A 25,000-nucleotide genomic window follows, 5' to 3' on the forward strand; every position below is an offset into this window, starting at 1 on the left:
TGCTGAGCACAGGTTATCTTGACAGGTTGTATCATATGTTGACAGGTGATGCTTACATTACTATTTTCATTATTATTATTTAGGCTCACCTTGTACACGTGTAGCCTTCTGCCCTTGTTAGGTGGTACATGTCAGTGCTAGTCTGCTTGGCGGTGGTGAACCCGCAGGAAACCTCACAGGGAAATTCTTCTGATATGATGGAGTGGACAGCACGTTCTCGAACGTTTAGATTTTTGATAGGTTGTAGTAAACGATTTGCACACTATTTGGCCATTTACAGCTCTTTGGGCTCTGTTCTCAAAGACTTCCCGTATGCGGTAAAGTACATGCGGGGAGTTTGCGACCAAAACACCGTCAAGTTCACATTCTCAAAATGTTTCGCATGTTTTCTCCGCATGCGGAAAAAGTGCGGGATTCATGCGGAAAAATTTCCACAAAAGTCGGTATTTTCCGCAATAAAAAGTCAATTCTCAAAACTGTTCAGGCGCATCATTTCGTCGTTATTTACCGATTTTTTTTTTTTTTTTTTTTTTTTTTTTTTATCACCTACAAGTAGTAGGTGATATATTCCGCATCCCGTTGACTTTAACCACCCTGGCGTTCTGATTAAATCGCCAGGGTGGCTGCGGGAGGGTTTTTTTTTTAAATAAAAAAAAAAACTATTTCATGCAGCCAACTGAAAGTTGGCTGCATGAAAGCCCACTAGAGGGCGCTCCGGAGGCGTTCTTCTGATCGCTTCCGGCGGCCAGAAGTAACATGGAAGGCCGCAATGAGCGGCCCTCCGTGTTTCGCTTCCCTCGTCGCCATGGCGACGAGCGGAGTGACGTCATGGACGTCAGCCGACGTCCTGACGTCAGCCGCCTCCGATCCAGCCCTTAGCGCTGGCCGGAACTGTTTGTTCCGGCTACGCTGGGCTCGGGCGGCTGGGGGGACCCTCTTTTCGCGGCGATCAGGCAGCACACGCGGCTGGCAAAGTGCCGGCTGCGTGTGCTGCTTTTTATTTGGTGGAAATCGGCCCAGCAGGGCCTGAGCGGCAGCCTCTGGCGGTGTTGGACGAGCTGAGCTCGTCCAGACCGCTCAGCAGGTTAATGAAGTCTGGAGGCTTAAGGGCAGTGCTTGCTGGACTTTAACTTTTTTTTTTTTTTAAACACTTTTTCATGCAACCTTTTTACCGCATGATTACCGCATGAATAATGGCTGTTTCCGCATCTTTTTTTCCGCATGCGGAAAATATTAGTGAATGTGGAAAGAAATGCAGAGTTTACCGCTGGCGGAAATTTAGCGGTAAACTTTTGCGGTAATTTTGGCTCTTTGTGAATAGAGCCCATTGTGTTGTAGAGGGTGCTGCAATTGGAAAACTGTTACCTATGAGGTTTCATGCTTAGTCCTTTCAAGTAGACTAGGCCGCTTCCCTTTAAAGGGCAACTGTAGCCAAGAGGGTCACAGAGGCTGCCATATTTATTTCCTTGTAAGCAATACCAGTAGCCTGGCTGTCCTGCTGGTCCTCTGCCTCTAATACTATTAGCCATAGACCCCAAACAAGCATGCAGCAGTTCAGGTTTTTCTAACCAGATTAGCTGCATACTTGTTTCTGGTGTGATTCAGACAGTTGTGCATCCAAATAGATCAGCAGGGCTGCCAGGCAATTGGTATTGTTCAACAGGAAATAAATATGGCAGCTTCCATATTCTTCTTACTTCAGTTGTCCTTTAAAGACATTATTGTTGTTTAAGCCTTGGGTGCTATTATGGTTGTGGTGACCCAGTGGGAAACCTCATCAGGGAATTTCGCTAACATGATTGGTTGCTGCTTCAACAGTTTGACAACTTCTAGGTTTTTGGATTAATATAACTACGCCCACACTGTTTGGCCAGTTAGAACTCTTCCAGCTGTAAAGGGTGCTGTGGTTAGCAGGACTGAGGAGTCGGAGCAATTTTGGGTACCTGGAATCTTGAGTCGGTTGTTATAATAAACTGAGGAGTCGGATGGTTTTTGTAACAACTCCACAGCCTTGGTAAGAATTAGGCTAAGGAGTCGGAGAAATTTTGGGTACCTGGAGTTGGTGGGTTTCATAAATTGAGGAGTCGGATGATTTTTGTACCGACTAGACAGCTATGAGCCACGGTTTCTGGTTTTATTGGATTTGACTTCACGAGTCAAGGATGGTGCTTATAAACTGAAGTAGTACCTTGTGTTACATTATACAGATCTGTGAGGCCTGCAGGACTCCTCTTCACTGTCAGGTGGTTCAGATTATCTTTGCTTTCTCTGACATGTAATCGCTGCATTCATTTTTGTAATTAATTTTGAAAGCCCCTACTCCGTGGTGGTCTGCTGTTTTGTGTACAGAGTTCCCCTTCCTCTAGGTAGCACAGATTATCATGACTGGCATTGACCACAGTTCTCTTGCAGTTCTTACTACTGAAGCTACTGCCCAGTCTGCTTAAAGAGAATCTGTATTCTAAAATTCTTACAATAAAAAGCATACCATTCTATTCATTGTGTTCTCCTGGGCCCCTCTGTGCTATTTCTGCCACTCCCTGCTGCAATCCTGGCTTGTAATTGCCAGTTTTAGGCAGTGTTTACAAACAAAAGACATGGCTGCTAACCAGAGTGTGATAGGCTGAGAGGAGCTCAGTCTGTGACTCACACAGAGCCTGCAGGGGGCCTGGAGAGGGTGTGTATAGCTTCTATTCTATCACAAGCAGAGCAGCAAATTCCTGCCTGAGCCCGACAAAGCCATCAGAGGAAAGAGGATTAGATTATATAACAGAGATAATACAGCCACTGTGCAACTAGGAAAGGCTGCAGTAAGACAGACCACATTAGAACAGGTATAGGAACTTATAGGATAAAATAAATAAGGCTGAACATTTTGTTACAGAGTCTCTTTAAAGAGATGACATGTGACATAATGATATAAATGTGTATGTACAGTACTAAAAATATGTATTACCATGCTTTTTTGTACTTGTTTTATATTGCTGCCTGAAAGAGTTAATTTCTAGGCATGTATTTCTAGGCTTCTGTCTTGTTGGGAATATAGTAAACATCACTGATAAGCTAATTACAGCCATACAAGTTTTCCTGGCAGAATACAGCTTCCGAGAGCAGGGAGGGATAAGATACATGAGCTATTGACTTTTTTTCTTTTTGTAACTCTGGGACACTTAATAGGCTACCACTCATTAGAGGCCATAAAACATTCATCCTACTTTATAAATGTTTAAATATAAAATAAAACCATGAGATATCTAAAAAAAGTCATTTTTAGGAGTAGGAGGATAAATATAATTGTTTCTCATCAGTTTATTCTCCCCTCGTGTTCACTTTAAAGAGGAACTCAAGTGGAAATAATGTAACAAAAAAGTGCTTCATTTTTACAATAATTATGTATAAATGATTTAGTGTTTGCCTATTGTAAAATCTTCCCTCTCCCTGATTTATATTCTGACATTTATCACATGGTGACATTTTTTTACTTCTGGCAGGTGATGTCAGTGGAAGGAGATGCTGCTTGCTTTTTTTTAGCAGTTGGAAACAGCTGTTATTTCCCACAATGCAATGGGGTTCACAGACCGCAATCACACTGTGGGAGGGGATTCACCACAATATCAGCCATACAGCGCCCCCTGATGGTCTGTTTGTGAAAAGGTAAAGGTTTCTCATGGGAAAGGGGGTATCAGCTACTGATTGGGATAAAGTTCAATTCTTGGTCACAGTTCCTCTTTAACTCAGTATAGTATAATTTTGGCCGCTAGTCTAGTTTAGGGGGCCCAGCAGGAAACCTCCCACGGAACAGTTCTCCAATCACAGCACCCTCTCCAGCACAAAACGTTGTGATTGGCTGAATAGTGTGGGCGGAGTTTGCTACAACCTATCTGAAACCTGGCAGTTCGAGGAGGTGTCATCAATCCAATCACATTAGTTAAATTACCCTGAGGTTTCTTGCTGGGTCCCCTAAACTAGACTAGCGCCTAATGATAGGGACCCACTAACCTGCTGAGCCTTGTCTTCAGTGTGCCCAGGAAGGTCTCTTGCCAACTGTCCTGCTACTATTTATTGTTGTGACGTGCAGAACATTCCTCTCCCAGTGTGTACGGGGATCTCCTGCCCTCCTCAGGTGGCAAAGATCATCTGCGCTTCCTCTGCCTGCCAGTGACTACATTCCTGTTGTAATTACTTTCGTCTTGTGTGGCTCGTCGTCAGTGTGTGGTGTCCATATGGGGTGGGAGGGGGGGGGGGAGCTCTGGCCTTCTCAGGTACCACAGATTATACAGTAGTAACTGCCCCTGAATGGTAGTGACAGCACTCCTGCAGTTGTCATCTGACTGTAACCTGCTAGACTGTTCAGTGCTGTGTTTTTTACTTTGTTAGTGTCAGATAAATTGACCCCACCCCTCCCCTTCCTGCGCAGATCAATGCATTATGACATATTTGCTGTTTATATGGAATATCTGCTTATACCTGGTGAAGCTAATCATTATAAAGAGGAACTGTAGTGAAAAAAACATAATAAATAAAATTGTAGTCTTTTTTTTTGTTTTTTTTTCAATCTAAATGTATAAAAGCGCAGTGTTTACCCTTTATAAAATCTTCTTTCCTCTCTCTGAGGGCTGGTGCACACCAAGAGCGCTTCTGAGCGCTTTGAAAAGCGCTTGGCTAATGTATTTGAATGGGATGGATCACACCAGAGCGACGTGATTTTCTCCCAAAGAGAAATGCAGGTCCTGCAGCATTTCTGATGATTTCTGAGGCGATTTAGAAAAGTGGAATATCGCTCTGAAAAGCACTAGATCAGAGCGATATTCCAAGTGTTTTTGTTACAGAAGCTGTTCAGTTACAACAGTGTTCTCCCCAGAATTTTTTTCCAGCTGGGTGGCATGAAAAAGGAACCGGGTGGGGCATGATGGGGGAATGCAGGGCCAGTACTTCTCTGCACAACTCTGCTTACAGCATAGGAGGAGGTGAGCCGATGAAAGCCGGGTGCTCACCAAAACTAACCGGGTAGAGCACCCGGCTAAAAGAGCCTGGGGAGAACACTGTACAGCTCTACGGTGACAAAAAAAATGCGCTACACCAAAACACTCCGAAAATCGCTAGGCATGATCACTCTATACATGCCCAGAATCGCTCTGAAAAATCACTTTAAAAAGCGCTGAGCGTTTGCGATTACGTAGCACTTTTTGGTGTGCACTGGGGCATATTCACATTCTGAAATTCATCACAGGCAGCGACCGCTTTTGTCCTGTGAGAAGCAGCTCTGCAGAATGTTTGTGTTCTGAAGCCCATACTAAATTTACCTGTTCTCCCAGAATGCTCAGCAAGGGTGGGTTGGGGGTTGTTCTGCATAAACAGCCTAGGCTAAGCATCACTGGGTGGGTCCTCTTTAACTATCAAACTGTAATTGCTTCATTGCCTTTTGTCTGAGCGGACTGTCCCTGAGCCCCAGGAGGGCTCTATTTCTCCTGCAGCGTAGGCTGCATCTTTTTGCCAAAATTAATTACATCCAACGAACGCTTGCTTGCATTATTTTCCATGGCTGGGGATCCCCTCCTTTCCCAGGTGACAGATTTTTGTCTCTGATAATTGGTTGATCTTCTCCCGAGGTCCGGTCTGCTTGCTTGTTCTTTTTTCCCTTTAATGCTCAGTCCTTATGTGATAGACAGATTACCCCAATTCATCATTAGCCGGGTCAGACCTTCGGCGGCTTGCAAAGAGGTTTACTATAATCTTGTTTTTGTACGATTTCTTTTTTCCGCTTCCAGCCCTTACGTGGGCCTTTTATCTTGTGACTGGAGCCCTGCGTTCAGGACCCGGGCCCCCCAGCTGCTACGAGTTACATTCCTTCCCTAGTGTGCAGTATTTATGGGACCCCCTGCTCGACTCAGATGGCCGAGATTATCCTAAGCCCACTCTTGCTTCTTCTAAGTGATAAATTCCTTTTTAACAATTCTACATCTTTCCATTTTTTTTCTGCATTTGTAATCGCTTTGAAGCGCATTTGTGTAAGCGCGCTACACGAGTTTTGTGAACAAGACATATTTTGTCATGTTTAAACAATTTAAAGTGCTTCAGAAGATGTCAGTGCCTATATAAATACTAAACAATAATATTATCAGTTTTTGTAATTTATGCACACTGGAGAAACTAAATAACTGCGGTTAAAGGGGACCTGAACTCAGAACTTCCTCTCTGCTGTAAAAGATACGCAACAGCATAATAACCTAAAGAAAAGAATTTCTTTGTTACAGCTGATAGAAATCCTGCAGTAAATCTGCTGCATGTCTACTTGCTGCTTTCATGGAAGCAGACCTAGGGTTAACATCCTGTGTTTACAAATTAGCTGCTCTGCCATGACAGAGGAGATTCCTGAGCTGATACAGCTGCGAGATCAAATTACAACTTGTGATTAGACACAGATGAGGGAGGATTAGACAGGCTAAACTCTCTAAATACATACTGGGTGCATTTATCTCTGTTTTCCTTCTTTCCTGTGCAAGAGTTCAGGTCCAGTTTAACAATTCAGAGCTAGTATGGTTGAGGCGAGCCAGTGAGAAAGTCCAGAGGGTAAATCTGCTATTGAATTGGGTGGACAGCACCCCCTCAAACATTTGGGTTTTAGATATCGGCCAATTAGAATGCTTCAAGTTGGAGACCTTGCTGTGTTGTCAACAGGGCTGTGGAGTCTGAGTCGTGGTAATTTTGGGCATCCGGAGTTCGGGTCGAAATCGTTGTTTTCATAAACTGAGGAGTCGGAGTCGGATGATTTTTGTACAAAATCCACAGCCCTGTTAAGTATTAGACTAAGGAGTCGGAGTCGAGGAGTCGGAGTTGGGGCCGTTTTGGGTACCTGGAGTCGGAGTCGTGGTTTCATAAACTGAGGAGTTGGAGTTGGAAGATTTTTGTACCGACTCCACAGTAGGCAATGCACTTCTGATGTTCTTGCTTGTCGGCCACTATACACATTGTGAACGAGGCCTTAGGCCTGGAGCCCACTCTAGCTGATACAGCTACGCCTCGATTCCAAAAGCACTAGGCTAGTGAAAGGTGATTGGGTTACATCCACAGGATTGATTGCGATTTCCTGAAATTGCAATTACGGATCCTGCAGCATTGTTGGAGCGATTGCACTTCAAACAAAGTATACGTTTGATGCAAAATCGCATTTCAATCAGGGCTGTGGAGTCGATACAAAAATCTTCCAACTCCGACTCCTCAGTTTATGAAACCTCCGACTCCGGGTACCCAAAATGGCTCAGACTCCGACTCCTTAGTCTAATACTTGCCAGGGCTGTGGATGTTGTTCAAAATCATCCGACTCTTCAGTTTGTGAAATTTCCGACTCCGGGTACCCAAAATAGTTTCGACTCATCGACGCCGATTCTAACTCCGACTCCACAGCCCTGATTTTAATCACTGCAGTCTTGCAGCAATTTTACTGCAGAGAACCATCGAAAACAAAGAGAAAGTCGCAGTCGCTGTACAAATCGCTAGCATTAAATTCAAAAACATTTTAAAATCACCAGAATTCACTCAGGAAAACGCTGCTAAAATCGATAGCACAAAAACACTTGGTGCTTGCGTTTTGGGATTTCTAGTGGGCACAAGCCTTTAGTCCAATTTTGTTGAGAATTAACCCTTTTTTTGTTGCAGGAAATAAACTAAAGAAAGACCTGAAGAAACTTGCACAACTGGACAGCGACAGCTTTTTTTGTTGATCACTCCATCTGTTAGGTCTGTTGCACACAAATAGCGCTTCTGAACGCTTTTAAAAAGCAAAAAAACAAAAACAAAAAAAAGCGCTTGGCTAGTGTATTTGAATGGGATGGAGTTCACCAGAGCAATGTGATTTTTTTTTTTTCCCCCCAAACACAAACGCGGGTCCTGCAGCATTTCTGCTGATTTCTGAGGCGATTCAGCCTCAATGTTAAGTAAAGGAAAGTGGAAAATCACTCTGAAAAGTGCTACACCAGAGCGATTTTCCAAGCGTTTTTGTTAGAGAAGCTGTTCAGTTACAGCTGTACTGTAACAAAATTTAAAAAACCCTCCACCAAAACGCTCCAAAAATCGCTAGGCATGATTAGAAAATCGCTAGTCACATGCCTAGAATCGCTCTGAAAAATCACTTCAAAAGGCGCTGATCGTTTGCAATTACGATATCGCTTTTTGGTGTGCACTGGGCCTTAATATTGGTTATCCGAAGCATGGAGCTGAGAAGGCACACTGTAGAAGTAGAATAATTAGCTATAGAAAAGGCAGAATTTTTTTCCTAAATTTAATAAGCCAGCTGCAAGGCCTTGATTGCTAAATTACCGGACCATTGTTGCAGACTGGTGGATGCAGAGCGTTTGCCATGATCATGGGTTTTTTGTTCCTTCATATAAAATGAAACCGTTAACTAGCTAAAAATCTTTGCAATACTGAGTTCTTAAAGTGAACCAGAGGTGAGTGTTTTTTGGAGGTTGCCATATTTATTTCCTTTTAGGCCCCGTTTCCACCATCGCGAATCCGCATGCGCCTTGCGTATGCGGATTCGTATAGACAATATAAGTGAATGGGCCTGTTTCCACTTATGCGTCTGCGGGAGCGTTTTATTGTGCAGAGAAAATCTGCACGGAACACCCTGCAGAATTCGCCTGCGTGTGGAATGCAGGCGAATCGCACACAATGTATTTAATAGGGAAATCGCATGCGTTTTCCCCATGCGTTTTTTGCCGCTAATTCGCATGCGAATTCGCATAGGTACCAATGTAAATTCACACAGGCAGTGACATGGTTAAAATTGCATATACCCTCACCTATGCGAATTCGCATGCGAATTCGCGGCAAAAAACGCATGCGGAATCGCATCTGCATGCGATTTCATCAGCGGTGGAATCCAGGCGATTCCGCACCGCAATAGTGGAAACGAGCCCTCAAGCAATGCCAGTTGCCTGGCTGTCCTGCTGATCCTCTGCCTCTAATACTTTCAGCCCCTGAACAAGCATGCAGCAGATCAGGTGTTTCTGACATTGTCAGATTAGCTTCATGCTTGTTTCTAGTGTTATGCAGACACTACTGCAGGCAAATAGACCGGCAGGGCTGCCAGGCAACTGGTATTGTTTAACAGGAAACAAATATAGCTCCCTCCTTATCACTCTCACCTCGGGTTCCCTTTAAAGCCTCGTTGGCACTAGATGCACTTTGGTTTGATCACATGGTATAAGCGCTTGCGTTTTGCTAATTGTGGGGACACTAGTTGTGTAATGTCAATCTCTGTTCTCGGTAGTGCTATCCGATTTTCATAAACACTGCATGAAGCATTTTTCCAGCAATTCTGTTTATGTTCCATCCAACACAATCAATCGAGTGGGACTTGGCAAGTGCAAGAGAAATCACATAGCAAGCTCAATTGCACTACCTGCAAACTGGGGCTTTATGTTTCACATCCTGTTATAACCGGATCGCAAGGAAACGGAGGGATTATATTCTAATTGGGTGTTACATGGGTGATGCAATATTTGTAGTGCATAAAAAGCATGCTTAACCGCACTGCACATTGTCCGGTGAGGCACTGCACTTCCGGTTACACACTGTGCCACTAAAGTGCTTTTATTTTGCCTAAAATTGAAACATGTACCGTGGACTGAACTCTTGCACAGGACCGGGGCCGGTACAAAAATCATCCAAATCCGACTCCTTAGTTTATGAAACTACTGACTCCGGGTACCCAAAATTGCTCCTTCTCAAACTCCTGGACTCCGACTCCTTAGTCTAATACTTAGCAGGGTTGTGGATTTGGTACAAAAATCATCCGACTCCCGACTCCTCAGTTTATGAAACTTCTGACTCCAACTCCACAGCCCTGCACAGGACAGAAGGAAAACAGAGAAAAATGCACCCTGTATGTATTTACATACAGGGTGCGTTTCTAATTCCCCCCTCCTCTGTGACTAATCATAAGTGTCATTTGAAGTCTCTGTGCTGTCAGCTCAGGAATCGGGCAGTCCTCGGCAGACCAGCTAATTGGTGAACACAGGATGTTAACAATATGTCTGTTTCCACAAAAGCAGGAAGTAGACACACTGCAGATTTATTGCAGGATTTGTATCAGCTGTATCAAAGAAATGTTTTTTTATAGGTTATTAAGCTGTTGCTTCTCTTTTAGAGCAGAGAGGAAGTTCTGAGTTCAGGTCCACTTTAACACTTGTTAACAGCACTTTCATTCTATTCAGGAGATAGAAGTTTTGCTTCAGCAGTCTATCAGTGGAAAAACAGCAAGCTGACCAGAACACTGTAATCGGTTTGCTGAAAGACTTACTACAAATTTACTTGTAAAGTAGTCCATTGTTTACATTGTAATATTTGCCTTTCTTTGAAGTGCCGCAGTTTTGGCATTTACCATCTTGACGTGTGTTTACTTTCCATTATTTGTCTTTTCATGACGTAGCGCTTATTTGATTCGTACCGTAGAGTCCCGATTATCCGGAACTAAATTAACCAGCAGTCTCAAGCAACCAACACAAATCGCAGGCAGTCATCATAGTGGTGATGGCCGACTTCTTTAAGGTCCGTACACACGCCGGACTGGAGGCAACGACGGGTCCGTCGTCACCTCCCGCTGGGTGGGCGTTCCAGCGACGGTCCGGCATGTGTACAGTCTGTCGGCGGACTGATACGGCTGTTTCTGAGCGATCGGCCGGGCGGAATGCTCAGAAGCAGCCGTATCAGTCCGCCGACAGCGCGTACACACGCCGGACTGTCGTTGGAACGCCCACCCAGCAGGAGGTAACGACGGACCCGTCGTTGCCTCCAGTCCGGCGTGTGTACGGACCTTTAGGCTGTTTGTGGGCTCTGCTGTGCTTAAAGTGACCCCGAGGTTAGAGGGATATGGGGGCTGCCATATTTATTTCCTTTTAAGCAATACCAGTCGTTCCTTTTTCAGCGATAGCGCTCTAGTGTTTGTACGGAGTTTTAGAGATGTGCAATAAAGTTTTATTGATTGAACTGTAGCTGCTTGCCTAATGTTTCTCACCAATCTTTTGTATCCGTGTCGGCCGGCTCGAGCCACAGTAGGTTCTATGGATTTGTGTTTTTCCTCCGTGGTAATTGTGGTTACCTTTCTTTCTTCACTCTGGGCCCATATGCAATTCACTTTTTTTTCTCCTTTGTTTTCACCTGGGAGATAATTTTTCAGCTTCGATTTAAAATAACTTTTCAGCACTTTGCAATGGAAGAAGTACCAAAAAGTAGGTGAATAAGTACTATAAAATGATTTTGATTACCGTATATTCCGGTGTATAAGACTAGGCGTATGAGACGACCCCCCAACTTTTCCAGCTAAAATATAGAGTTTGGGATAGACTCGCCGCATAAGACTTCCTCTCTTACAATGCACAATACAAATTTAAAAAAAATCACATACTTGCTTCACTACAGTCCTCAGCAGGGAGATCTGAGAGGCGGTAACAGGATAGGCCGTATCACCCGGCATCAATGTCACCCGGCGTATAAGACGGCCCCTGACTTGTCAGATGATTTTCATGGGTTAAAAAGTAGTCTTATACGCCAGAATATACTGTATTTGTTTGCATGCTGGTGGTTTCAAAGGTATTTTATTGACAATTTTGAAAATATCACTTGAAGGGGCCCATACACCTAACGATTTTCCCGCGGATATACAGCCGTTTCGATCAGTGATCGAAACGGCTGTGAAATCGCTGCGCACACCGCTGAGAGAACGATCGACTTCCGTCCGAAATCAATCGTTCCCGTTGATACCCGTCGACCCATCCGTGCAGAAAATTTTCCTTGGTCGCCGGCGGGTCGGGAGTGCGTCATTAGCGGCGTTCGAATGCCCGACGACCGACGCAATACAGCGGGTATACATTACCTGTTCCGGCCGGCGCGAGTCCCGTCTTCTTCTCCGCTTCGGGCTCCAGAGCTACACAGAGCTTCCTCTCCCGGCAGGAAGTTTAAACAGTAGAGCGCCCTCTACTGTTTAAACTTCCCCTGGACAGGAAGTTCAGTAGCAGGAGCGGAGAAGAAGACCGGGGGACTCGCGCCGGCCGGAACAGATAATGTATGCGGGGGGGGGGGGGGGGGGGGGGGGTTGGGGGGGGCGGCAGCTCCACAGATTGTGAACGGTTTCAGGCTGAAATCGGTTCACAATCTGTTTGCAGTAAAGGTAGCCATACGATCCCTCTCTGATCAGATTCGATCAGAGAGGGATCTATCTGTTGGTCGAATCTGATGGCAAATTGACCAGTGTATGGCCACCTTAAGAGAAAACTCAGGAGAAAATGTTTGTATATGGGCCTCAGTATCTCCAGCCAGTTCTTAGGTTACTAGTTTGGATGAGGAACTTATCTTTGATGGTCCCAATGAGCCACTACAAATGTTATATTTAGATGAAAGCCTCAGTGTTTCAGTTTCCTAGAGGGAAAGGGAACAGTGTTTATTTCTGTATGTAAAGGTGCTGCTAAAGTTGTGATTGCTGAGATCTTCTAGACATCAGGCTCTGGTCCCTCTGAAAGCTGCCTTTTTTTTTTTTTTTTACCAAAAAGGGTTTATTGAGCATGTAAGAAAAGGTCACAACGTACAATACTATATGCAGTATGGTTTACAGCAGTAAAGAGGGTAAACGTTATATGCCTAGGTACATCAAAGAAAAGAAAGTCTGTGCACATGTTTTTCAAGTGGTTATAGAAGACTAGGCAGCCAATGGCTAGATGTGATACTTTCTTTGCACTTTAAGGATAAGAAGTGGCCACTTAAATTATACAAAGCGTATTGTTGGACAGAGTATCTATATTTGCATGCACCCAACCTGTTTAGTTGCTTTTAGCTGGTTATCTGAAAGTTGCCTTTACATATGGTCTCTCACACTGCGTAAGATTCTGCGAAAACACATCTTACAATTAATGGAAAAAAAAATGGTGACTGGTTGCATTACAGAATTGAATAGGTTCTCAAATCAAATTCAAAATTCAAATTCCTTATTGCTGCAGTGTTCCTTTCCATATTGGGAAACTTACTTTTTGGTTTCTTTGGCGCCGTTTGTGGTGATTAAATCCAGGGCTTTGGATTCAAAGCAATTTTTGGGTACCTGGAGTCAGTGGTTTCATAAACTGAGGAGTTGGAGTCGGGACGATTTTAGTATCGACCCCACAGCCCTGATTAAATCTGTATGTTAGTTTAATGAAAGTCTATAGCTCAATCTACACGATACGATTCTTTGTACGACTCAATTACGATTCTATTTACGATTCGATTAAATCCGACATGTCCGTTCGGGATTCGATACAATTCAATTTGCTATTGTTTTGCAATGGCAAATCGAACTGAATCGAATCTCGATTGGACATGTCAGATTTAATCGAATCATAAATAGAATCGTAATCGAATCGTACAAAGAATCGTATCATGTAGATTGGGCTTAATGCCGGATACTCACGACAGGTAATCTGAGAGGAAGGATGTAGCATCATGTGTACTTGTACAAACTGCTCTCGATCGATAACAGGATCGATTTTCTCATGCTAACTTTAGAAAACTGATCATGTTATCGAACTGGAGCAGATCAGACATGACGGAAATAAATGTCCGATTCCCATCAATCAAACGGGAATTACATCTTATGTACCATTGTAAGCAACCATGTGTTTACATTTATTTACGTATACATTCTGGATTTTCCTAAGCTGAAACGATTGTTCATAATCATTATGGGAGGATGTCCCTCCTCTCCCTTTCACCTGGGAATCATAGGGGACTATGGGTGGACCGCCACCACTAAACCTAAGTGCACACTGCGTGCACACTGAGGGGGACGTGGAGGCTACCATATTTACTGTATTTTCTGTTAAACAACACTGGTTGCGTGGCAGCCCTGCTGAGCTCTCTGGCTGCAGTAGTGGCTGAATCACACACCTGAACCAAGCATGCAGCTAATCCAATCACACTTCAGTCAGAAACATCTGTTTTGCGTTAAGAATCTATTGCTATAAGTATTGAAAGCAGAGGATCAGCAGGACTCAAAATAAATCAATGTCAGCCTCCATATGTCTCTCACCTCTCAAAGTGTACCTGAACTCTTGGACAGGACAGAGAGAAATGTATGTACGGTATTTGGAGAGTTTAGCCTATGTAATTCCCCCTGATCTGTGATTTATCACACATTGTAATCTCTCACCTGTGTCAGTTGACTGCCACGACAGAGCAGCTAATTTGTAAACACAGGATGTTAACCCTATGTCTGCTTCCATGAAAGCAGGAAGTAGACACACTGCAGATTTATTGCAGGATTTGTATCAGCTATGACAGAAATATTTTACTTTTAGGCTGGCCACTAACGGTCCAATTTCTAGCGAAAAATTGTTCGAGCGATCAGAAATTCTGATCGGATTGGTCGTAAATAATCTCCATTGGTGGACACAATCGATTATGAACGAGTGAAAAAAATGTCGCCCGAATGAATTTTCGTCGAACGAAAATTTGGTATTTTCTTGGTGGTTGTGATAGATAGGAAGCAATGATTGGTTAGTTGATGGTGTAGTGAACGATTTTTCGACCTATCAGAATTTCTGATCGCTCGAATGATTTTTCGCTAGAAATTGGACCGTTAGTGGCCAGCTTAAGGCTGCTTTCTCAGTGGGACGTTACAGGCGCACGTTAGTACAGCCTGTAACACTCCCCCAACGCACAGCAATGTAACACAAGTGGGCTGTTCAGTGCCCACGTTGCGTTACATGTAACGCTGCACGTTGTAGTGAAAGTGCAGCATGCTGTGCGTTCTAGCAGCTTTAGCCACGTTAGACTGTTTGCACATGCTCAGTGGGGGCCAAGAGCAGGCGGGGAGATGCCGCTACGGTAGCCGCGCACATGGATACTTAATGCACTGCACTGGCGGCCGCTGATTGGCGGGCAAGACCACGTGATGCGGAGTGTCTCGCTCCGCATCACGTGGTCCCGCCGGCCAATCAGCGCCACTCTGGGAGACCTTATACGGATAGAGCCGCCTAACGCGGCTCACTGTAACGTCCTCTCCCGCACCACCATACGTTGCGTTAGGGGCACGTTATGCGACCATAACGTCCCCTAAAACGCAACGTCTTAGTGTGTAAGTAGCCTAAATGTTATGCTGTTGCTTATCTTTTAGAGCAGAGAAGGGAGTCCTGAGTTCAGGTCCGCTTTTAATAAATTTAGTTTTAATGATCCTAAACCTGTGTGACTAATTTTTTCTTATCTTTTATTTTCAGGAGGCAAACGTTTATCAGGGACGTCTGTCTCGAGATGTACATCATTTGAACACGCCTATTATTTACGACTTTCTGATCAGACACCATCAAGATGAGTGTCAAAGGGAAAGGTTTCCCCTTGGACCTAGGGGGAAGCTTTACTGAGGATGCACCGAGGCCCCCAGTTCCCGGGGAGGAGGGTGAACTGGTCACAGCGGATCCACGGCCACCCAGCCACAACTACCATTCTGCAAAAATCGATGGGATCAAAAACGAGACGTCCACAGCGACGCCAAGGCGTTCGGACCTCGACTTGGGCTACGAACCCGAGGGCAGCGCTTCGCCAACACCACCTTATGTAAAATGGGCTGAATCCTTGCATTCTCTGTTGGACGACCAGGATGGGATTAACTTGTTCAGAACTTTTTTGCAACAAGAAAACTGTGGGGATTTGCTGGATTTTTGGTTCGCTTGTAGCGGCTTTCGAAAGCTGGAGCCCAGTGACTCCAAGGTGGAAAAACGGCTCAAACTGGCCAAAGCGATCTACAAAAAGTACATTCTGGACAATAATGGGATCGTCTCCCGACAGATCAAACCAGCAACAAAGAGTTTTATCAAGGATTGTGTGATGAGGCAGCAGATCGAAGCGGATATGTTTGACCAGGCCCAGATGGAAATCCAGTCCATGATGGAGGACAATACTTACCCCGTGTTCCTGAAGTCGGATATCTATTTGGAGTACACGACGCTAGGCGGAGAGAGCCCTAAGATCTACAGCGACCACAGCTCGGGTTCTGGGACGGGGAAGGGTCCGGTTGGTTATTTGCCAACGCTTAATGAAGACGAGGAATGGAAGTGCGACCAAGGGGTGGAGGATGACTGTGAACGAGAGTCTATTTCCTCTAATAGGATTAATCAAAAACTCATTTTAGAAGCTGCGTCACATTGCCCGGCACCGCCTAGACGTCTGAGCGATGGAAGGGAGTTTAGGTATGTCTTCTGTATTACATTTTTCAGCTTCTGTTTGCAGTGTGCTACCGCTGTGTACTAAACAGAAATGGCATGAAGTGCAATCTTACGCCATCAGCAGTTAGATCAGGCTGTGCTTTAATCACAATCACATGCTGCTCCTCTGCCTGGCTGTCAGGCTCACACACAGCCCAACCACTTTTCAAACTTGGTCTGTTGGAAGGCAGTTGGCGTGTGTAGCGACGGGCTTCTGAGTGGTGTACTACTCGAATTTGGAATTCAAACAAAGTTTAACTACTCCACGTGGGACCGCGGGATAGGGGGTGATAAGTTACCCAGAAGTCCATGGATCCTATGCGACTCATTGCTGTCATACACGGACCTATGGGACGCCGGAAGGAGGAAGTGCGATAGTGAGTGGTGTAACGCGTCCCATAGGTCGCGTATGACAGCAATGAGTCGCATAGGATCCAGGGACTTCTGGGTAACTTAACCCCCCCCCCATCCCGCCGTCCCACGTGGCGTAGTTAAACTTGGTTAGAATTCCAAATTCTAGTAGTACACCACTCAGAAGCCCATCGCTGGGCGTGTGTACGGCTGGCAAACAACCAGACGACCAACTGATAACAGGTTGTTTACCAGATCCAACCGGTGGATCAATCTGCCCAACTGTCATGCAGGTTAGGTGTGTACAAGTCTTTAGAACAACTTTATTTTTGAATGCAGACATGTTGTTTAGCTTGCACGCGCAGTATTTAAGTGAGTTTGTTGTTCAGTTGATTGGCGCGTGTACGTTCTTGTTGTGTAAACTACTTGTTGTGCAGTTGTTCAGGCTGTGCGTTTGGTTGTGTTGAAGAATACCTTAGTTCTTATTAAAATCTAAAAATGATGCCCTGTGTGTGGGGAGGTGTGCATAGGCTTACTGCACCTCCCGTTGCCTGGGGTCTGCCTCCATTCACCCGCATTGCCTTCCGTTTATTCTCTTCCTGGTCGGCGACCTTTGCCCCGGAAATACTGTGCTGCGCGTGGTGTCCTCTTGTGGATGCTAGTGACCACGCACACCCGCTTGTGCCATGACGTACCCGGCACACACAAGCCGCCCCAAGGGACACCATGCGCAGCACAGTATTTCCGGGGCAAAGGTCGCCGACCAGGAAGAGGATAACGGAAGGTAATGCGGATGAATGGAGGCAGACCCCGGGCCACGGGAGGTGCAGTAAGCCTTTGCGCACCTACCCAAAAACACACACACACACACGGCATCATTTTTGGATTTTAATAAGGAGTAAGGTATTCTTTAAGTTGGGCGGGTGTATGAGCCTTTAAACAACTGGAAGGAAGGGGAGGAGCACCCAATCGGGAATTTTTTATGTAGGACGCAATAACATTGCGCTTACTGGTATACAAAGATTAAAAGCATCTCATGGGCATGCATCAAACATTGCAGTGTGCTTCTTGGTACATCTGCCTTGGCCAGTAGCTATCAAGTCCCAACTAAAGTAAGGTAAGCAGGCCGTCACCCTGGTGTCTGTGGTGCCAGTGACGTCACTAAACGTGTCACGTGTCCATGCATTCGTCAGGTGCGCACCTGCTTTCCTTACTCCGGCTGGGACTCGACCGCTGCTGGCCACGGTGGTTGTACCAGCAAGCATCCTGCGATGATTTGGGCGCATGCCCATGAGATGCTTTTATTCTTTGTATACCAATAAGTACAATGTTATTGCGTCCTAAATAAAAACATGACATATTTCATGGTTGGAGCACTCCTCCCCTCCTTCCTCTTACTGTTATTTACTGTAGGTTTTGTCTTTTTTGTATAGTTTGGTATTTTTCTAGCCAGATCCAAACTTCTAGAGATCTTTAAGGGTGCCCATTAGCGGTACAATTTTTTCACCAAATGCGATCTTTTAATGCGATTTTTCCGATCGTATTGTAGAGAAAATTTGCCGTTTTATGAAGGCAGTCAGTAGTGAATGATTGTTTGCACGATTGCTTTATAGGTTAAAAACAATCTGAAAGTTAGAAAATATGATTGAATTTGAAGAAAGAATCATTCAGTAAATGTGAGCATTCGATAATTGCCTTCAGATTACTTACGATCATTCAAATCGCATCGAAAGATCGCATTTAGTGAACAATTGTACCGTCAGTGGGCAGTTTTACACTGATGTTGTTTTGGCAGAAATTGTGCTCAATGAGCTGCAAATAATTATTTATTATTAATTTATAAAGCGCCAACATGTGGTGCTGTACGAAGTAAGAAAACAAAAAAGGGGTACATAATGATACAGACAATGATACACGTTAGATATGGACACTGGTACAAAATACAGAACTAATAATTACAATGACAGATGCAACATGAGTAAAACGTATAACGGATTGCAAGCTGAAAAATTAATAACTAATTCCAAGACACAATAGGGGGAGAGAGCCCTGCCCTAGCCAGCTTACATTCTAAAGGAATGGGGAAACAAGAGGGAAAATGTGCAGTATATGTACGTGTTATCTAGTAAGGAGTAAAACTTGGCCAGAGGTGAAAAGGTGAACTGAAATAAGGTAGAGCATAAGCTTGTTGGAAAAAAAGTGGGTTTTGAGAGAGCATTTAAAGATTTCAAAGGTTGGAGAGTGACTGATGAGTTGTGGCAGAGGATTCCAGAGGAGGGGTGAAGCACGTGAGAAATCTTGAACATGATGGTGAGGAGGTAATTCTAGAGGAGGACAGAAGAAGCTCCTGTGCAGATCTGAGATTGCGATTGGGTTGGTATCTGGAAACGAGTGATTAGAAGTACACAGGAGAGAATTCCAGCACAGGTGGCATTGTTTTGGCCTGTTCTCAAGCTGTGTAAGTTTGTATAATCGCGTCCAAGCTTTGAATTTTTGGCTTATCATTAAACATCCCAGGAAACAGTTAGTGGTGATTTCGGCAGTGATGCGGAGTTACGGCAGAACAATGCTGCTTTCCCTCTTGTTTGAATATCACAGATATATTGTATATAATGAGGAGGGGATCGTGAGATGCTAATGATTCTGAATGGATTTACATTTTTATGCAAAGGTTATGCAAACATTTGCTGAAGCCACATACCTATCCTGGCCGTTTATCGATTTGGTCACGCTTTTCTGTTAACCCTTTAGCAGCTTCAGTAGAGTTATCTCGTTTGAGATAAGTGTGCTGCTTTTGACCTCAGTCGGCAGAACTGGTTGTGCTGTAAATTCTTGGAATGCGTTGATCTCTCTCTACTAGCAGAACATATAAAAACTGAAAGCAGAAGTCCTCTGTTATTGTCTCACACTGCCCCCTAGTGACACGTGGCCATACATACACATTACAGCAGTACTAATTAGGAGCAAGGAAATGTAACAAAGGAGAACTAAAAAAAAAAAATTAAAAATTAAGAGCACTTGGCCTGGAGCACTTGCAAGCCACTAAATGAATTGGCTGCTAAAGGGGTTAATTTAAGTGATATGAACTCTAGGGTGCCAGTAGCTCTGTGGTTGCTTTTGACTAGGAACTGGGCAGGATTTTCGGGGAGGTGTACACTGTCTCAGCACTAATTTCTAAGTATCATTGCAGAGATTTGGCTCTACAGGCTCTTGTTTACACATTTGGTTTCCTAGCATTTAAAGTGTAACTGTCAGGCATAAAATCAAAAATCAATCAATGAACATATGGCTATGATAGGATTAGATTGTGAGCTCCTCTGAGGACAGTCAGTGACATGACTATGTACTCTGTAATATGCTGCAGATGTCGTCAGCGCTATATAAATACATAATAATATGGCAGGACATTAAGCCCGGTCTACACGGGGAGATGTAGCAATCCGGCGGCTCGATTAGCTGCCGGATTGCCTCTTCCGCATCCCCGCCCGCTGTGTGTGCGCCGGATTCGATTCCCCGCGCCGCTTATCTTCCGCTCGATTCCCTGCCATTGCCCCCCGCGGGGAGCGAGCAGGGAATCGGCGGTGAGCAGATCCGTCCTGTCGGATCTTATCAATCGAGCCGCATCAGCGGCTCGATTGATAAGGAACATCGCGGCCGCATCTACGCGTGTACATGCGGCTTTAGACTATAACTATGGTAGGATTAGATTGTGAGCTCCAGTGAGGACAGTCAGTGATATGACTATGTACTCTGTAAAGTGCTGCAGGAGAGGTCAGTGCTATATAAATACATAATAATAATAATATGGTAGGACATTGTGATTGTGAGCTCCAGTGAGGACAGTCAGTGATATGACTATGTACTCTGTAAAGTGCTGCAGGAGATGTCAGTGCTATATAAATACATAATAATAATAATATGGTAGGACATTAGACTATCGATTGTGGTAGGATTAGATTGTGAGCTCCTCTGAGGAAAGCCAGTGACATGACTATGTACTCTGTAAAGTGCTGCAGAAGATGTCAGTGTGAAATACACAAGCTAGAATCTAAGTGTGTGTGTGTGTAATAGGCCTGAAAGATAAATCGAAATTAAACCGAAATCGTGATCACCTAGCTCACAATTTCTGAATTGTCAAAGTGGCAAGTTCCGTGATTAAGTTATTTCCACATGGGGGAAGTTTAAAGAATCGGCTTCCAACTTCCCCCAAGTCCGGCCCGTGCGGCCTGCAGCATTGGCAGTGTTGGAAATACCTTCTGGCAGGAGTCGAATGCTTTTTGTCCTCTCTCGCCGTCTCTTGTGCGCGGCATACTTCCTGGATCATGTGACATACAGGAAGTATGCCGCGCATTAGGGTCTGCAGGAGGCGAAGTGAATAGATGGGCATCGCTGGACTCGTGTTGGAAGATATGTACAGCAGTGCTGCAGCTTGGGGGACAGGGGGCACAGAGAGAGACCCAGGGGGTGCACAGAGAGAGGAGAACAGAGGCGCAGATGGGAAACAAAGCTTAAAAAGAGTCTGATGCGAGAATAAATCTTGCTTCAGACCTCCTAGATAGCAGGGGCACGTGTGCCCCTGCTAAACCGCCGCTATACCGCGGCTTAACGGGAGTCCCTTCACCCCCAAATCCCTCTCCGTGCAGCGGGGGAGCGCTTCCTGGTTGGGGCAGGGCTAACCGCTGCAGCCCTGCCCCACGCGCGTCTGTCAGCGCGTATCTCCGCCTCTCCCCCGCCCCTCTGTCTTCCTTCACTGAGAGGGGCGGGGGAGAGGCGGTGATGCGCGGCTGATAGACGCGACTGGAGGCAGGACTGCAGCCGTTAGCCCTGCCTCCAGGAGCGACCAAGTCTGCGACCAAGTGTCGCAGTGGGGGGTTTGGGGGTGAAGGGACCCCCGTTTAGCGGCGCGTATGCGGTGGTTTAGCAGGGGCACACGTGCCCCTGCTAACTATGAGCTCTGAAGTGAGATTTATTCTCGCTTCAGAGTCTAGTTGAAGGAAATCGTGAATTGAATCGAAATTGTGATTTCGGACAGAAATCGCTCAATTCAATTTTTTTTCCAAAATCGTTCAGGCCTAGTATGTAATGTTGCTGTGTGTACAGTGTGTGTACAGTGTGTGTACAGTGTGTGTACAGTGTGTGTACAGTGTGTGTACAGTGTGTGTACAGTGTGTGTACAGTGTGTGTACAGTGTGTGTACAGTGTGTGTACAGTGTGTGTACAGTGTGTGTACAGTGTGTGTACAGTGTGTGTGTGTACACAGTGTGTGTGTGTGTACACAGTGTGTGTGTGTGTACACAGTGTGTGTGTGTGTGTACACAGTGTGTGTGTGTATGTGTACACAGTGTGTGTGTGTGTGTGTGTGTGTGTGTACACAGTGTGTGTGTGTGTGTACACAGTGTGTGTGTGTGTGTACACAGTGTGTGTGTGTGTGTGTGTGTGTACACAGTGTGTGTGTGTGTGTGTGTGTACACAGTGTGTGTGTGTGTGTGTGTACACAGTGTGTGTGTGTGTGTGTGTACACAGTGTGTGTGTGTGTGTGTACACAGTGTGTGTGTGTGTGTGTACACAGTGTGTGTGTGTGTGTGTACACAGTGTGTGTGTGTGTGTGTACACAGTGTGTGTGTGTGTGTACACAGTGTGTGTGTGTGTGTGTACACAGTGTGTGTGTGTGTATACAGTGTGTGTGTGTGTACACAGTGTGTGTGTGTGTACACAGTGTGTGTGTACACAGTGTGTGTGTGTATACACAGTGTGTGTGTGTGTGTGTGTACACAGTGTGTGTGTGTACACAGTGTGTGTGTGTACACAGTGTGTGTGTGTACACAGTGTGTGTGTGTACACAGTGTGTGTGTGTACACAGTGTGTGTGTGTACACAGTGTGTGTGTGTACACAGTGTGTGTGTGTACACAGTGTGTGTGTGTACACAGTGTGTGTGTGTGTACACAGTGTGTGTGTGTGTGTACACAGTGTGTGTTGTGTGTGTACACAGTGTGTGTGTGCACAGTGTGTGTGTACACAGTGTGTGTGTACACAGTGTGTGTGTACACAGTGTGTGTGTACACAGTGTGTGTGTACACAGTGTGTGTGTACACAGTGTGTGTGTACAGTGTGTGTGTGTATAGTGTGTGTGTGTATAGTGTGTGCAGTGTGTGTGTGCAGTGTGTGTGTACAGTGTGTGTGTACAGTGTGTGTGTACAGTGTGTGTGTACAGTGTGTGTGTGCGTGTGTACAGTGTGTGTACAGTGTGTACAGTGCGTGTGTACAGTGTGTGTGTACAGTGCGTGTGTACAGTGCGTGTGTACAGTGCGTGTGTACAGTGCGTGTTTACACAGTGCGTGTGTGTACAGTGTGTGTGTGTGTGTGTACAGTGTGTGTGTGTGTGTGTACAGTGTGTGTGTGTGTGTGTGTGTACAGTGTGTGTGTGTGTGTACAGTGTGTGTGTGTGTGTGTGTGTACAGTGTGTGTGTGTGTGTACAGTGTGTGTGTGTGTGTACAGTGTGTGTGTGTGTACAGTGTGTGTGTGTGTACAGTGTGTGTGTGTGTGTACAGTGTGTGTGTGTGTGTACAGTGTGTGTGTGTGTGTAGTGTGTGTGTGTGTGTGTACAGTGTGTGTGTGTACAGTGTGTGTGTGTACAGTGTGTGTGTGTACAGTGTGTGTGTGTGTGTGTGTACACAGTGTGTGTGTACAGTGTGTGTGTGTGTACAGTGTGTGTGTGTGTACAGTGTGTGTGTGTGTGTACAGTGTGTGTGTGTGTGTGTACAGTGTGTGTGTGTGTGTACAGTGTGTGTGTGTACAGTGTGTGTGTGTGTACAGTGTGTGTGTGTGTGTGTGTACAGTGTGTGTACAGTGTGTGTGTACAGTGTGTGTGTGTGTGTGTGTGTGTACAGTGTGTGTGTGTACTGTGTGTGTGTGTGTACTGTGTGTGTGTGTGTACAGTGTGTGTGTGTGTGTGTGTACAGTGTGTGTGTACAGTGAGTGTGTGTGTACAGTGTGTATGTGTGTGTGTGTACAGTGTGTGTGTGTGTGTACAGTGTGTGTGTGTGTACAGTGTGTGTGTGTAGTGCAATGAGCTGCAAATAATTATTTATTATTAATTTATAAAGCGCCAACATGTGGTGCTGTACGAAGTAAGAAAACAAAAAAGGGGTACATAATGATACAGACAATGATACACGTTAGATATGGACACTGGTACAAAATACAGAACTAATAATTACAATGACAGATGCAACATGAGTAAAACGTATAACGGATTGCAAGCTGAAAAATTAATAACTAATTCCAAGACACAATAGGGGGAGAGAGCCCTGCCCTAGCCAGCTTACATTCTAAAGGAATGGGGAAACAAGAGGGAAAATGTGCAGTATATGTACGTGTTATCTAGTAAGGAGTAAAACTTGGCCAGAGGTGAAAAGGTGAACTGAAATAAGGTAGAGCATAAGCTTGTTGGAAAAAAAGTGGGTTTTGAGAGAGCATTTAAAGATTTCAAAGGTTGGAGAGTGACTGATGAGTTGTGGCAGAGGATTCCAGAGGAGGGGTGAAGCACGTGAGAAATCTTGAACATGATGGTGAGGAGGTAATTCTAGAGGAGGACAGAAGAAGCTCCTGTGCAGATCTGAGATTGCGATTGGGTTGGTATCTGGAAACGAGTGATTAGAAGTACACAGGAGAGAATTCCAGCACAGGTGGCATTGTTTTGGCCTGTTCTCAAGCTGTGTAAGTTTGTATAATCGCGTCCAAGCTTTGAATTTTTGGCTTATCATTAAACATCCCAGGAAACAGTTAGTGGTGATTTCGGCAGTGATGCGGAGTTACGGCAGAACAATGCTGCTTTCCCTCTTGTTTGAATATCACAGATATATTGTATATAATGAGGAGGGGATCGTGAGTGTGTGTGTGTGTGTGTGTGTGTACACAGTGTGTGTGTGTGTGTGTGTACACAGTGTGTGTGTGTGTGTGTGTACACAGTGTGTGTGTGTGTGTGTGTACACAGTGTGTGTGTGTGTGTGTACACAGTGTGTGTGTGTGTGTACACAGTGTGTGTGTGTGTGTGTACACAGTGTGTGTGTGTGTATACAGTGTGTGTGTGTGTACACAGTGTGTGTGTGTGTACACAGTGTGTGTGTACACAGTGTGTGTGTGTATACACAGTGTGTGTGTGTGTGTGTGTACACAGTGTGTGTGTGTACACAGTGTGTGTGTGTACACAGTGTGTGTGTGTACACAGTGTGTGTGTGTACACAGTGTGTGTGTGTACACAGTGTGTGTGTGTACACAGTGTGTGTGTGTACACAGTGTGTGTGTGTACACAGTGTGTGTGTGTACACAGTGTGTGTGTGTACACAGTGTGTGTGTGTACACAGTGTGTGTGTGTGTACACAGTGTGTGTGTGTGTGTACACAGTGTGTGTTGTGTGTGTGC

The 25,000-nt window shown here is 45.1% G+C and overlaps 1 protein-coding gene across 4 annotated transcripts in view; it reads left to right on the forward strand.

Moving 5' to 3' along the window:
- AXIN1 (axin 1) overlaps positions 1-25,000 on the forward strand; it is a 168,540-nt gene that overhangs the window by 51,744 nt on the left and 91,796 nt on the right. Inside the window, exons 1-2 of one of the 4 annotated variants that reach the window (XM_068243571.1) lie at positions 1-45; positions 15,243-16,211. In XM_068243571.1, the coding sequence (XP_068099672.1) occupies positions 15,334-16,211 (878 nt within the window). In that variant the 5' untranslated portion in view covers positions 1-45; positions 15,243-15,333. Of the gene's footprint in view, positions 46-3,539; positions 3,655-15,242; positions 16,212-25,000 lie in introns of those variants that run through there. The other 3 variants (XM_068243569.1, XM_068243573.1, XM_068243572.1) reach the window with 3 other exon arrangements.

Source organism: Hyperolius riggenbachi, chromosome 7 (assembly GCF_040937935.1).
Source record: "Hyperolius riggenbachi isolate aHypRig1 chromosome 7, aHypRig1.pri, whole genome shotgun sequence".
Classification (NCBI taxonomy): domain Eukaryota; kingdom Metazoa; phylum Chordata; class Amphibia; order Anura; family Hyperoliidae; genus Hyperolius; species Hyperolius riggenbachi.